This window comes from Chelonoidis abingdonii, chromosome 16 (genome assembly GCF_003597395.2).
Source record: "Chelonoidis abingdonii isolate Lonesome George chromosome 16, CheloAbing_2.0, whole genome shotgun sequence".
Classification (NCBI taxonomy): domain Eukaryota; kingdom Metazoa; phylum Chordata; order Testudines; family Testudinidae; genus Chelonoidis; species Chelonoidis abingdonii.
Genome location: NC_133784.1, coordinates 1424386 through 1438540, shown reverse-complemented (window position 1 = coordinate 1438540; position 14155 = coordinate 1424386). Strand labels below are relative to the sequence as shown.

General features: G+C 43.5%; 1 protein-coding gene across 1 annotated transcript in view; it reads left to right on the top strand.

The window, feature by feature from the left end:
* CFAP58 (cilia and flagella associated protein 58) overlaps positions 1 to 14155 on the top strand; it is a 147571-nt gene that overhangs the window by 30793 nt on the left and 102623 nt on the right. Inside the window, exons 7-12 of the mRNA XM_075073041.1 lie at positions 821 to 977; positions 3293 to 3487; positions 5813 to 5950; positions 8049 to 8208; positions 10932 to 11014; positions 13214 to 13405. Coding sequence (XP_074929142.1) covers positions 821 to 977; positions 3293 to 3487; positions 5813 to 5950; positions 8049 to 8208; positions 10932 to 11014; positions 13214 to 13405 — 925 coding nt within the window. The remainder of the gene's footprint in view (positions 1 to 820; positions 978 to 3292; positions 3488 to 5812; positions 5951 to 8048; positions 8209 to 10931; positions 11015 to 13213; positions 13406 to 14155) is intronic.

Here is a 14155-nt window from a genome sequence, read left to right as displayed (position 1 = left end):
GGGGCTCCGTGAGCCCCACTTCAACTGTAAAAGAGCCTTATGTGGCTCATGAGCTGTGGTTTGGCCACTTCTGGACTAGAGACTGGAAGTTGGGAGCCCTGGTTTCTCTTCCCCGTTCTGCCATAGGCCTGCTGGATGATCTTGGGCCAGTTGCTTTTGTCGCTCTCTGTGTTCTCCCATCCATTATCTGTCTTGTATATTTATGCAGTAAACTTTTCAAGATGGGGATTGTCTCTTACTTTGCATTTATGCAGTGCCTAGCACCGTGAGGCTCTGATTTCAGTTAGGGCCTGTAGGCGCTGCCATAATACGAAGAGAGTTTGACTGCTAGCTCCTCAGATCAGGAAGTGTCATTTATTTATGACTTGTGCAGCAGCAAGACCTCATCGGTACAGCCACCCCAGCAAAGAGGGTGGATGCAGCAGTGCAGGGAATCTGGAAAATAGTGCAAAAATGAGGTGGCTGAAAGACTTTCCAAGGGGCACAGGGTGGAGAAGCTGGAATTTTTGTCTGTTACAACCCTTGTTTTGGGGAATTTGTGGGATTTTTAGACCCAAGAGGGCAGTGAGAATAAAGACAGTATTATTTATGGAGTGGCAGGTTAAATTTTGGGTCTATCTGCCTTGATCATGACTCTTTCATGAATATAGTATGTAGCTCATGTGTTTGATTGGCAGCTGCAATGGACTAAGTCAAAAGCTGTTCAAAATGAAATAAGTGACTTTTAAACTCCCAATCATCACAAAACAGCTTGTTCTGGTATAAGAGAAAGCCCAAAGGAGACAGCGACATTGCTTGACTATTATTTCCTTTCTTCCAGTATCCGGGATTTGCTGAGGTTTAAGGAAGAAGTAACAAAGGAGCGAGACCAGCTCTTGTCAGAGGTTGTGAAGTTACGTGAAAATCTAATCCAAGCTACAGAGCAACAGCAAGAAACAGAGAGGGCAAAAAATGAGGCAGAACAAAGCATTGATCAGGTCTGTGAAGCTCGCTAGGTTGCAGTAGTCGTCTTTGTCCCGAACCATTTCCCACCTTTGCAATTCATCTCCATTAACTACTATGCTGCTACCGGCCATTTCACATCCCAGACCTTTTCCGGAGGCTCAATGAGGAGTTCATCATCAGTGCTTTATATCTTTTGTCTTATTTCTCTGCTATTTTCTTTGCAAAGCAGTTTGTCAACTATTGACTCCTTCCAGAGCTGCCAAATTTCCTGCATTTGAAGGAGATATCTGAGTCATAGTTTCCTCTTGCTTTGAGGCTGTCCCGTCCTGCATTTGAAGCTTCCGTGTCTGCAGGAGGTTTCCTATCCTTGAGGGTTATCATACTGTGAATATGTTCCTCTTACTACAGAAGTCTGCTGGAGGTGTAGAAGGCTGAGAATATATAAGCGGACATGTAAAGGGGGAGAGAGCAAGAGGCCAGGGGATGGTGGGAGGCTCCCATACGCAGAAAGGAGAAATTCAATAGGGGAAGGAGAGGTGAAAGAAAATGAGTGTGATTTGGAGGGGAGAAAGAGACAGCAGAAGGAAGAGAAGGCGAGAAGGAGAGACCTGAAATCAAGACTGGAAAAACAAAAAGAGGTGGATCCTTTTAGCTAGCACCAGGGCTTCTTGTCAGGCACAAACAGTAAAGCAGGCCTGGGGTCATGCTCTGCACTGCCATGTGGGACACCTGTGTTCCATATCAAGTCCTGGTTTCTCACTTCCTGAGCAGAGAGTAGATGATATAAAGCAGGGGAAAACATTTTCAGACATTTACTGGGGAAGACCTTCCCCAGCCCTTAGACTTATGGGTATGTTCTACTCTTCATGGAATCAGATCCCATTGTTTCTCTGCTCTTACCATAGTCACAGTTCACTCTCTGCAACCTGTCCTGGGACCTTTCAGTGGGATCATCTAAAGGAAGTGTGTCCCAGAAGCTGATCACTTCTGGCAACCTTTTATCTAGACTCTGGCAAATCCAAATAACGTGTTCCTGGGCCACACATTGCCTCTGAGGCACAGAACCATGAAAGCTGAAATTAGAGTAGCCATGGCTCAACAAGTAGATCATCGGATCTGCTAGGTTGCATGATGAGATCTTCATGGGATGGCAGTGGTAACTGGGAAGAGGAGCTGTTCTCTACCTTAAGCAGGGAGAGAACCCAGGTCTGTTGGAGGCTATTGAGAGGAAGTGGTCTGTGAGCTTATTGAAGGGGAGGGAAACGTTGGAGGACTAGGGAAGGGCCACAGAGAGGGAGGGCAGAATCAGTGGGGCTAAAAGGAAGGAGCCTTAAAAAGTTGGGATGCTTAACAGAACCAGAGAGCCAAACTTTTTGCTCATTGGCCATCATCACTGATAGGTTGTGTGCTGTGGAGCGTGCTTTGGCCCTCCCAGAAACTGAGCTACAACCCCGAGACAGAGGGCTCCATCTTAGCTCATGGTTGGCACAGCTGAAGGCACAGGCAGTGGTGGCTTTGGCTCAGTTGGAGCCACACAGGACTGCTCTGTTCTGTGCTGGTTAGAATGGTCCATGGTGAACCAGCCCATCCTGACTCTTCCCCGTCCCCTGCTGGCTCTGAGGGGTGCTGGGCCAGGGAGGCAGAAGATAGTTGACACCATTATAGTCTGTTAAGTGAGGGGCTTTTCCTTTTAAAAGATTCCATAGAGAGGCAGGGAGTAAGAGCAGATGTTGCAAACAATGTTGCCTTGGTGTTCTGGCTTCCCCCTCCTTCTTTACTGTTTACTTGTGTGTAATAAATGTTTATAAAAATGGCTTGTTTGGTGAGGTACAATAAGTGAAACCATGGCCCTGGCAAGATAGCTTGGAGCCCACGTTAGTGTTGTGACTGTAAACCAAGGATCAGATAGGGTAACTTACAAATGAAAACATCCGAAAAGCCCCATTGGATTCCTACTGGAATGTTCTTGCGGTTAGTCCTCAGGGTCAAAATCATGGCGTTTGGGTAGCAGGTACTTTCAGCTGCGGTAGGTGTCCTCAGCTCTGTTGAATCCATCAGAGCCTTCTGGCTGGATTCTTTTAGGGTATAGTGATTGATGACTAAGAAATCCTTGTAATTAATAATTTGAGCCCATCATCTGGGGTTCCAAAAGCATAGCTCTCCTAAGAGCAGTTACGTCTGAGCAGTTCTTCCATATTCCATCCAGTGGAAGGCAGTATTAAAGAAAAGCCACTGTGTCTCAAAGGTAAGCCCAGTAAGAATAAAGGGAAACTGTACCTGATTTGTAGGAATAAAAGACAGACAAGGCCCTAACATCTTTCTGTCCTCTGTCACTGTGTGATGGCAGTTCCAGCAGGAAATCCAGATGCGTCAGAATGAGGCATCCCGGGAGTCTCGAAAGAAGGACAAACTGGAGAAGGAGCTTAAACACATTCAGGTGGAAATGGACAACAAGCAGAGTGAAATAAAGGCGCTGCAGCAGCATGTGCTGAAGAACAAAGAGGAGCTCCTAAAACTGGAGCAGCAGCTCAAGGAACAGAAGGTACAGTAGGTGGTTCTGTTATCTCCAACACAAATTGGTAATAGTATCAAGGTCAGATGTCAGACACAGAGGAAATTAGATTGTTCTTTTAGCATTTTCATAATAGAAGGAGGGATGGAGAAGACCCATTAGATCATCAAGATGATCTCTCTGTCACTGAAGGGGCTATATCATACTAAACGGAAGCCCCCGTTGAAATCAACAGGGAGTACTGCCTAAAGATTTGTGGCAAGAAATGGCCTCAGGATCATTATGTACGGTAAAAGGAGACTTTCTGTACTCTGGCCAGAATGCAGATATGTTCTACTTCAATCATGTTAGTATGTTAGGCCGGTATTTACATTAGAACCTAAAGGATTTGGGTGCCCAAGTGCCAATGAAATTCACTGGGATTAGAGTGTCTAACTCCCTTAGGCTGTGTTGAAAATATCAGTCTTGATGTTTAAATCCTAATTAAAATAGTAATGTGTTACAGTCCAGTATTATCCTTTTCTTATGGACAAGTTGTGTTTTTCACTCTTAAAGGCGTTTGGTTTTCCACCTGGTTGATGATGATTTTTAGGACTCTTGCAAAGACCACAGTGATTGGGACCAAATATCCCAAAGCTGGTGTGTTTTAGTGGTCAAAGCAGCAGATTGGCAGTCTGGACTCAGATTATGTTCCTAGTTCTGCAAAAGACTTGCTGTGTTGTGTTGGGAAACCTCTGTGCTTTGGTTTTCCCATCGGAAAACTGGGAAAAATTACACTTACCTACCTCTCAAATTTACTGTGAAGTTTAGCTAATGAATGTTTGTATAAACATTATAAAAGTCTCTAGAGAAGTGTGAAGTATTGTCTTAAGTCTTTTTATTTTTTTAACCAAGTACTATTTTCAAACCGGTTTTCTGGCCAAGTCCTAAAGCAGTGTTTTGCTACTAGTTTGTATCATTCATCTATTTCCCATGACTCTGAGAAGTGCCCACAGAAGCAATTTTAGTAAATAGCATAAGAGATCTAATAATTCTAAAGCAATGTTTCCTCAAGAGAAAGTTTTCGAGGAGTTGTGTGTGTCTTATAAATTTATGGTTCTCTCATCCCCTCAGGTCTAAGAGTCAGTGTGGGTAGAAGCCTATGACAATGTTTTTGTTAATTCAATATGAAGTCTAAATAAAACACAATTCACATGAATAGTTAAGGGAGAACTTGATTATTTCTCAGAACAGGATTGGGTCTGGTGCAGCCCTGGAGAATAGTTTCAGGATCCACCAAACCCAATCCAAGGTTTATTAGCTAGGGTATCCCCAAGGGGCCCATATTACACACAGCAACTGCAACATGCTCTGTCATACCCTTCTCTAATGCTTTCTCATCACTTCTGTACTCTGTCCATGGCTTCTTCGCCCAAGATTTAGGGAGAGCAGGGGGTTGGACTAGATGACCTCCTGTGGTCTCTTCCAACCCTCATCTTCTATGATTCTACAGCCCTATGTCAGAGAACCACAGCAGCTTCAATAGAGAATCCCTTTCATAGTCATTACATCTGAGTCCTGGCTCTTCTATGCTGCAGAAGTCACAATGCTCACCTCCCATATCTCTCTGTGCTCCCAGCACGCAATGAGGGTGGGGAATCCCCCCACACACACTTTTTTTTAAACAGCACGGTACATATTGATCTGCCACACATGGCTGCTTGAACCGAAAAATATGATGATAGTTCTTTCCTCACTTATAAAGTAATGTCTGCCAGGGGAAGTCCCATCAAGCAGAAGAAAAGTCTGGCAGCTCCAATATCGAAATATATATTCTCCGTATAAACCATGAAACTGCTGTTCTGGGCTTTTGATTGAAGACAGATTAAAGGGGGAAAATAGCTGTGCCCTGATGTCAGCAAACTGCGCACTCCAGGAAGTGTTATAGGCATATTAATGTAGGATTTGCTTGCTAAAATAGAGCTCCCCTGCCCTTCAGATGATTAAAATAATTTGAATCTCATACTCATTTGCAATGATTGTAGTGAGTTGCTGGGTATGTGATGCCTGCCAAATGGCAAAGAGGCTTTAAAATATTTATCCACCACCTGTGAGGGAGACTTGCAAAGCTCCCAGAGAAAATGACGCTGGCTACGTTATTCATTAGAAGTTGTCATTTTTCCCAGTCGTTGAACATTTATCGTATTTCTGGGCACATTAATAATTTCATCAGGGATAAAGAACAATTTCTATCAAGAGAAAAATCTTCAGTAGCTCTGATCCCGCAAGGCGACTCAAGGTGCAGCCAGTCTGTCTATGTAGATACATTAGAATTAGATTTAACAGAATTATCTGGATTGTTTCATAATCTAACAGATCCTGAATGAAAGAGCTGCCAAAGAACTTGAGCAATTTCAGACGAGAAACTGTAAACTCCAGCAAGAGAACGAGCAGCACAGCATGGCCTTTGAACAAGTAACACAGGAGAACCAGCAGAAAACAGTGGAGCTGAAAGTAAGTACCAGCTCATATTTGCATGGCATCAGACACATCCCTCTGCTGTCGAGAATTTGATGTTGGTGATTCAGTAAATGACATTCTTCCCTCTGAGTTAGTGCTATACCAGCATCCCAGTCTAGTACCAGATCATACTGTGCTGTTTCAGATGAGACATAAAACTGAGGTCTTGATTACTTGTGATCATTAAAGACCTCATGATATTTTTCACAAAGTCAAAGTCTTTTTTAAGACTGTAAGCCGTTTGTGGGAGAGGCTGCGCTTTCCTTTATGTTTGTGTAGTGATCAGCATATTGTGAGTGCTGCTGGACGCCAATAATATATAGGAATAATAACTGCCCCAGCCAACTTCCAATGTAGGTAACTACATCCTGGCTACTTAAATTTCTTCTTTGGCATCAATTGGGGAAGTTAAATGCAAATCAGTATGTTGTTGTTTGCTTGCTGACCTAAACCGTTACCTTGTGTTGCTGTGCACTGTTAAAAAGCTGTTTTGCACCACTCCAGAGGTAGCTGCATTTCATCAGTGGGTAAAGTGACTGCTACATATGGTTTTTAAAGCATTTCAAGTGTTTTGGGGAATGAAAAGCACTGTAGATATTATTACTATATGTCTGCTGAATCTGATCTCCCCCAGCCAAGAGCATGGCTGCAGTTACAATGCTAGCTATGTTAGAAAACAGGAGTGAAAAGGAGTAGGTTATCAAACTTTAGTAAAGTACAACTGATTCAGCTAATTAAAAGAAGTCAGTTGCTGATAGGAAGCTTTCTTGCAGTGGGCACTGTTGGTTAAAACAATGAAAACAAATGACAACAGATGTGTTAGAAGATCTGTCCAGAGCTAATGTAACATAAAGATCCTTTTCTGGAACTCAGTGAGATGACACTGTAGGAGTTTGTTTTTCTGTTGTATTGCTGTGCACACTGGAAGGGCACTTTTATTACCTATTGAAAAACCAGATTACTCTGCCTGGTTAGCTAGCATGATTGTTATTCCCAGCAGTATCATCTTTGCATAAAATTTAACAAACAATGTGTTCAAATAGGAACTGAATACAAGATTCAAGGTGGGTTCAGAGGCAGATATTAGCCATGTAAGGGTCTGATCCTCACTTTAGTGGAAGTTGGAGCTCAACGCTTCATCAGATTATGAGCACAGGTTTATGAAAATTCATTGTTAAGGTGCTATTTGTATTGTGGTAGCTTGTGGGTGCCCTAATCGTAGGCCATGACCCCATTATGGTAGGTGCTGTAGGTGGGGCCTGATCCTGCAGTGTGCCGACACCTCTGGCATACTACTAAGCACCTCTAGCACCGAGTGATGTAAATGTTTGCAAATTTCTTGAAGTTCAGTGTTTGAGTGTGCCCAAGTCCTGCTGACAGTCCCTCACAGGAGGTATTTGCACCTCATAGGATTAGGTCTCTAGTAGTGACTGATTCTGCGAATGGGGCAGTGCACACTGTGATAATATGGAAGGCTTAAAATGTGATGGCGTTGCTGCCACTGCAGGGCAATTTTGTATTTGTTTCTTAGTAGGTGTGGGGATTATTTCTGATGTATTGATTGGCTGCAGTCACTAGTGCAATGATCACTACTGGCAACATTTTAGTGCAGTGTCTTGGATCAATAGCTTCATTTCCTGATTCTGTAACGTGGTGTGGACTCAAAGATTTGGTTTTTAAAGCTGTAAATTAACAGCTTCCTGCCTTTAGGGATGGAGAATCAGATCAGACCATCAGTTACCAGTAGCTGATGTTTCACTGAGAGGCAAGGCTACTCAGACCTAATCCGTTGAGCCAATTGTGCAGTGCTGTGCATGGACTGCAGTTGGGAATTCTTTATTGATCTCTCTTATGCCCTGAAGCATGAGATTTGATTACCTTTCTCCTTGCCTCAGCTGGCTTTGTTTAAATTATTTTAATAGTGGTGCCATTTTCCAGTCTTTTTCTAAATCCAGCCACATCATTTATCTTAGTGGCCTCCAGTGCCACTGAGTCCTGTACAGAAACTATATGCTAAGCAAAGAAGCATTTCCTTTTGTTGATTCTAAATGGATTTTCATTCTCACCCACTCTCCCTTCTATCTCTACACAGATGAGGGAGGATGAGGTGACTCAGATGCGTCATGAAATTTCAAAACTCTCCAAGGTAAGAGAAATTATCCAGAGAAAACTGCGTGTTGCAGAGGAACAAAAAGTTGAAGCAGAATACCAGAGGGATACCCTAAGAAACCAAATCTCTGGACTAGAGAGAGGTAGGAATCAAAGCACTGTTGTGTTGCCCCTGTTGTGTTGTCACTGTTGTGTTGTGTTGCCACTGTTGTGTTGTTTGTTATCATGTTCATTCAGCGTATGCTCCAAGTCAAGCTCATGCCTCTTCGGTGCCCTGTATGGGACCATATGAAAGGGGCCTGCATGGCACTATGGCTGTAATGCCCTTATATATATCTCCTAGGTCTTTGGAATTTTCACACAGTGCTGCATGTGCTGGGTGAAAACATAAAGGGCCTGATCAGCAGCCCCTTTGTGTGGCAGGTGTAACCCTGCCCACCCCAGGAAATACCCTCACTGTGTGTGTTGCTGTGCCAGTCTGTATTGCTGGTGCGCCAGCCCCTGATGCAAAGGGATGATTGGAAGAAGGCACAGGCAGGGCATTCTTTTGCCCTAGCAGTTTTGTACCCCTACAATGATACCAGTACAGAGATGACTCCAACACAATGTATTAATAGACTGAATTATAGCGAAGTGCTGAAATATAAAGCCCCATTCTGCTGTATACCTAGTGTGGACATGTTGCCTCAGTAAAAGCTTCCCTGTGCTCTGCCGAGTCTGTAGGTTGTATACTGAACTGACTGCACCTATGGGACATGAAGTATTTTATATGACTTTGTGTATGAGACATGCTGTCTTTCATATTCATATCTCCATAACTGTAAAAGGCAAAGATCTCTCTCCGAGAGAACAACCATTCTGCTGTTGCTTCATCAGATCAGGCCTTATGCTGGGGTGAAAGGGAGGACACAGGAAATTCAGCCCTGTCTTTGAATGGGTGAGAAAGGCAACAGATAATGCACCTTCTGGCAACTTGGATTGTTCTCATGCATTCCAGTGCATTGTGTTTCCTGCAGCCCAGCCTTCCTGATATCAGCATGTCAATTTCTCCTTCAGATGCACATTTCCTCTTTAAGAACAGGAGTACTTGTGGCACCTTAGAGACTAACAAATTTATCTGAGCATAAGCTTTCGTGGGCTTATGCTCAAATAAATTTGTTAGTCTCTAAGGTGCTACAAGTACTCCTGTTCTTTTTGCGGATACAGACTAACACAGCTGCTACTCTGAAACATTTCCTCTTTGTTATTTTGTTAGCGTATTCTTCTGTGTATTTGGATGAAGGGCCAAATCTAGATTGTCTTCAGAGAGCGCAGCTCCAGTGAAGCCAATGGAGTTATGCCCTTTTATGCCAGGACTGGATTTGACCCAGAGGGATTAATAATAAGAATTTTAGTTATAAATTGGGGACATATCAGTTGGAAGTAATAGAGGAGGAGAAGGACCTTGGAGTATTGGTTGATCACAGGACGACTATGAGCTGCCAATGTGATAAGGCCATTAAAAAAGCCAATGCAGTTTTAGGATGCATCAGGTGAGGTATTTCCAGCAAAGATAAGGAGGTGTTAGTACTGTTATATAAGGCACTGGTGAGACCTCATCTGGAATACTGTGTGCAGTTGTGGTCTCCCATGTTTAAGAAGGATGAATTCAAACTGGAACAGGTTCAGAGACGGGCTGCTAGGATGATCCGAGGAATGGAAAAGCTGTCTTATGAAAGGAGACTCAAAGAGTTTGGCTTGTTTAGCCTAACCAAAAGAAGGTTGAGGGGGGATATGATTGCTCTTTATAAATATATCAGAGGGATTAATATTAGGGAGAGGGAGGAATTATTTAAGCTTAGTACCAATGTGGACACAAGAACAAATGGATATAAACTGGCCACTAGGAAGTTTAGACTTGAAATTAGATGAAGGTTTCTAACCATTAGAGGAGTGAAGTTCTGGAACAGCCTTCCAAGGGGAGTAGTGGGGGCAAAAGACATATCTGGCTTTAAGACTAAGCTTGATAAGTTTATGGAAGGGATGGTATGATAGGATAGTTTAATTTTGGCAATTGATCTTTGATTATCAGCAGGTAAGTATGCCCAATGGTCTGTGATGGGATGTTAGATGGGATGGGATCTGAGTTACTGCAGAGAATTCTTTCCTGAGTGCTGGCTGGTGAGTCTTGCCCACATGTTCAGGGTTTAACTGATCGCCATATTTGGGGTCGGGAAGGAATTTTCCTCCAGGGCGGATTGGCAGGGGCCCTGGAGGTTTTTCACCTTCCTCTGCAGCGTGGGGCATGGGTCGCTTGCTGGTGGATTCTCTGCAGCTTGAGGTCTTCAAACCACAATTTGAAGACTTCAATAACTCAGACATAGGTTAGGAGTTTGTTATAGAAGTGGATGGGTAGGATTCTGTGGCCTGCTTTGTGCAGGAGGTCAGACTAGATGATCATAATGGTCCCTTCTGACCTTAAAGTCTATGAGTCTGTGAGTCTAAAACAACTCTATATATCTAAATCCAATATTTTCAAAAGGAACTAGTGATTTCAAGAGACTCATCAGTTGGATGCCAAGCTTGAGATGTCTTTCAGAGTGCACAGCATTTTCTGAAAATCCAGCTCCTTTATGGTGTCTCAAGTTAAAATCAAAGGCATCCAAAATCACTAGTTCCTTTTGAAAATCTTGGCCTAATGCTCCGCTAGTGCCTAAATATGGATTAACTTCCCTAAATTTAGGCACCTGAACTTGCAAATGGAGGTTATAAATTATATCTCCATTTATATAATATTAATACAGCTTTTTAAAAAGTCCACAGACCTTTGTTTTTTCCAGCTACGCCGTTTGAATCCAGAGTTTAATAATCTTTTTCTTGCTTTTAGAGTTGGAGATTGGTAAAAAGCAGGTAGAAATTGATAAGAAAGCTATAGATGAGCTGGTGAGAGAAAGGGACATATTAAACAAGGTGAGCTTGCTTTGCTAGCACTAGTGAACAAATATCTTGCCTTTAATATAAGATGCCTGTAACTTAAACCATGCTCCCCTACTTCCTGTGAATTGAAACAACATTATACCTGTGAGCGCAAAAGGGACTTCTTAGTATTAGCATATAAAACAGCAGGGGGCTGTAAGTGTTATGTGCATTTGCCTTTATTGCAAATGTGTTATTTGATATTCTAAGCAGTTGATTACTCCTCTGCTTGTAGTATCTACAACATATCGAGTTTAATGTTAATCTAGTCAAATTAGGGCTATGCTAATAAAAAACACACCATCTGTCTGCATCACAGCCTTGTCTGTTTTTAACTCTGATCTCTCCTGCCACCATTTAGATTCATTTTTCATGCTGACCATTTTTCACGTGTCCAGAGTTCTTAGACCAGGCAATAATATCTTGTGCTTATTGGTATTTCCGAAACTGATTTTGGTAGATTTGACTCTATAATGTGATTGTTTAGGTTCCTCACTTGGTTGAGAATCAAACATTGTTCTGCATCCTGAATGAGTGTATTACAAGGTTATCTTTTGAACAGGGTGAAAAACTGATTCTTTAGTTTTGAAGGACTTTTTAAAGTGAGGTTAGAAAAGCAACTTGATTAAACTGAGATCTTGGTGTCCTGTTTATTCTCCTTCTGTGACTTGCAGGCCAACCTTGCTCAGTTTACAGGTTCAACCAGGTTACTAGAAAATGAGACTGGAAGGTGTTTCCCACTGCCATCATTATCCCCCCCCCAAACAACCCTCTCCATTCCTTCTACAATGCAAACATCAGTATCCCAGCTTCCAATTAAAAAATACTGCCTCATTCTAGGGCCCTCTAGCAGGACTGGGAGCTCATGGGTCCCACAGGACCTGCTGCCATAATAGCGGGAGCGGGTAAAATGTACTTCGTTGAAGCCAGGACTGTGTGGGCAAAACCCCCCAAACTGCAGTAATTTGCAGGAAAAAACTAAATCTCCAGCAATGTAAAGCAAGTTTTTCTTTTTTTAAAAAAATTAAGGTTTTAATACTTAAGTGTAAGTGAGGAATAGAAGGACATTTAGTGTCTATTATAACAGGAGTTAAAGTATTTTTTTACATGGTTTAAGCAAGATTTGTTTTATTCTTTGAGTGGTAAAAATTGTGTCCGAATTCCCTTTATGTATATAATATATTAACTGAGGGTTGTTGTTTTGCTTTTTGTTTTGTTGTTTTTTAAGTAACATGAGGAATCTGTCTCTTGTGGGATCTAAGTTTTGGATGGGAGTGGGATAAAGATGCAAGGAACAACGCGGGACTGGGTGGGAGTGGGTATTACAGGGTGGGATGGGAGCAGGATTAAAAAAATAGTCCAATACAGGCTCTGCCTCATTCTGTAGTGCAGTGGGCTCCAAACTGTGGGGTGTTCCCCCATCAGGGGCATGCAGAGGAACTTTTGGGGTGGGGTGCAGCGGGGCCTGGGCCAACCCCAATTGTGGATGGGGAGGGCATGCCAAGCAGCTCCACTCTGCCCCCAGCTTCCCTCAGGCCTTGCCCCCAGACACGGCTCTGGCTTCTGGCTCCAGCTCTGCTCCTGGCCCTGGCCTCAGCCCCAGGCCCAGCCCTGCCCCCAGCCATGACCCTGACCTGAGCGCAAGGCTTCCGACCACACCTCCGGTCCTGACCATGGTCCCAGCTGTCAGCACTGACTGCATCCAGGCTGTGGCTCCGCTCCAGCTCGTGGCTGTGGCCCCAGCCCCACCCCCAGCCTCAGCCTACGCCCCCACCACGACCCAGCCACAGCTCTGCTCCCAGCCTTGGCCTCCAGCCTTGTCCCTGCTCCTGGCTTTGGCCCCACTCCTGGCCCCAACAGTGGCTCCACTCCCAGCCGCAGCCCCTGCTCCGGCCTGGGTCCCGGGCCCTGACCATAATCCTGTTCCCGGCCCTGCCTTCCGGGGGGGCACGGACAGATTACATTACCAGTAAGGGTGAGCATGCCATAAAAAGTTGGGGGACCACTGCTTTCGACTCATGGAAACATTCTCATGACACTGAGTGTCTTTAATTTAGGAAATCTGATAAAATGTAATGACTCTCGGGCATCCCTAACCCACTCAGACAGAAGCTAGTGTTTAACATAGCGTGTACAGTGTGGCATTCTGAGTTACAGACATTGATGGTAATTGTTTCGGGATTCTTTTTGCAGAACTTGCTTAAGGCTGCCAGTGTCACTCAAAAGCAGCTGAACCTGGTAAAGCTCCATGAACAGTCCAAGAGGAACTTGGAAGAAGAAATTCAGAACTATAAGGATGAGGCTCAGAAGCAGAGGAAGATTATTTACCAGTTGGAAAAAGAAAGAGACCGTTATATCAATGAAGCTAGTGAACTCACCCAGAAGGTATGAGATGATTTGTGTACACACGATTCATCCATCTCTCTCTCTCTCTCTCTCTCAAAATTGGAAAGAGAGCAGATTCCATTCCTGACATTTTAGATTTAGCTGATAGGTAGGATCAATCAATGGTCTGCAGAGAGTTTACAAAGTTTTTAATACAGCTTGTGGATTTTAGGCAAATTATTACACACAGGACTGTCTTGTACATTTGTGCACGGTTCTAGGCTAGCATCTTTTTTTTTCTCCCCTATCTTCCATGTATTTAAAAATAATTTTGGCCATGTCCATCCTCTGCCAGATTTTCCTGACTTTTTAACCACTTTCTCTTTGGCTCTGGTGCCTTCGTATTGCCCCAGATGATGATCTTTACAAACTGATCATAGATTTATAGATTCCTAGGCCAGAAGGGACCACTGTGATCATTTAGTCCGATCTCCTATATAACAACAGACAAGAGAACTTCCCCAAAATAATTCCTAGAGCAGATATTTAGAAAAACATTCAATCTCAATTTAAAACTTGTCAGTGATGGAGAATCCACTGTGACCCTTGGGAAATTGTATCAATGGTTAAGTACTTACAGGTTACTATCTCCAGGGGCCTGGTGTTATAAAGCCTCCTGTCCCAGATCTGGACTTTAGCGTCCAAAATCTGGGTGCTTACCTGAAACTCCCCCAAGCTCACTACCTGCTTGGATATTTTCTCGCTGCCACCAACTAGGACTATTGGGGTTCCTAGTACCCCCCCCCCGAG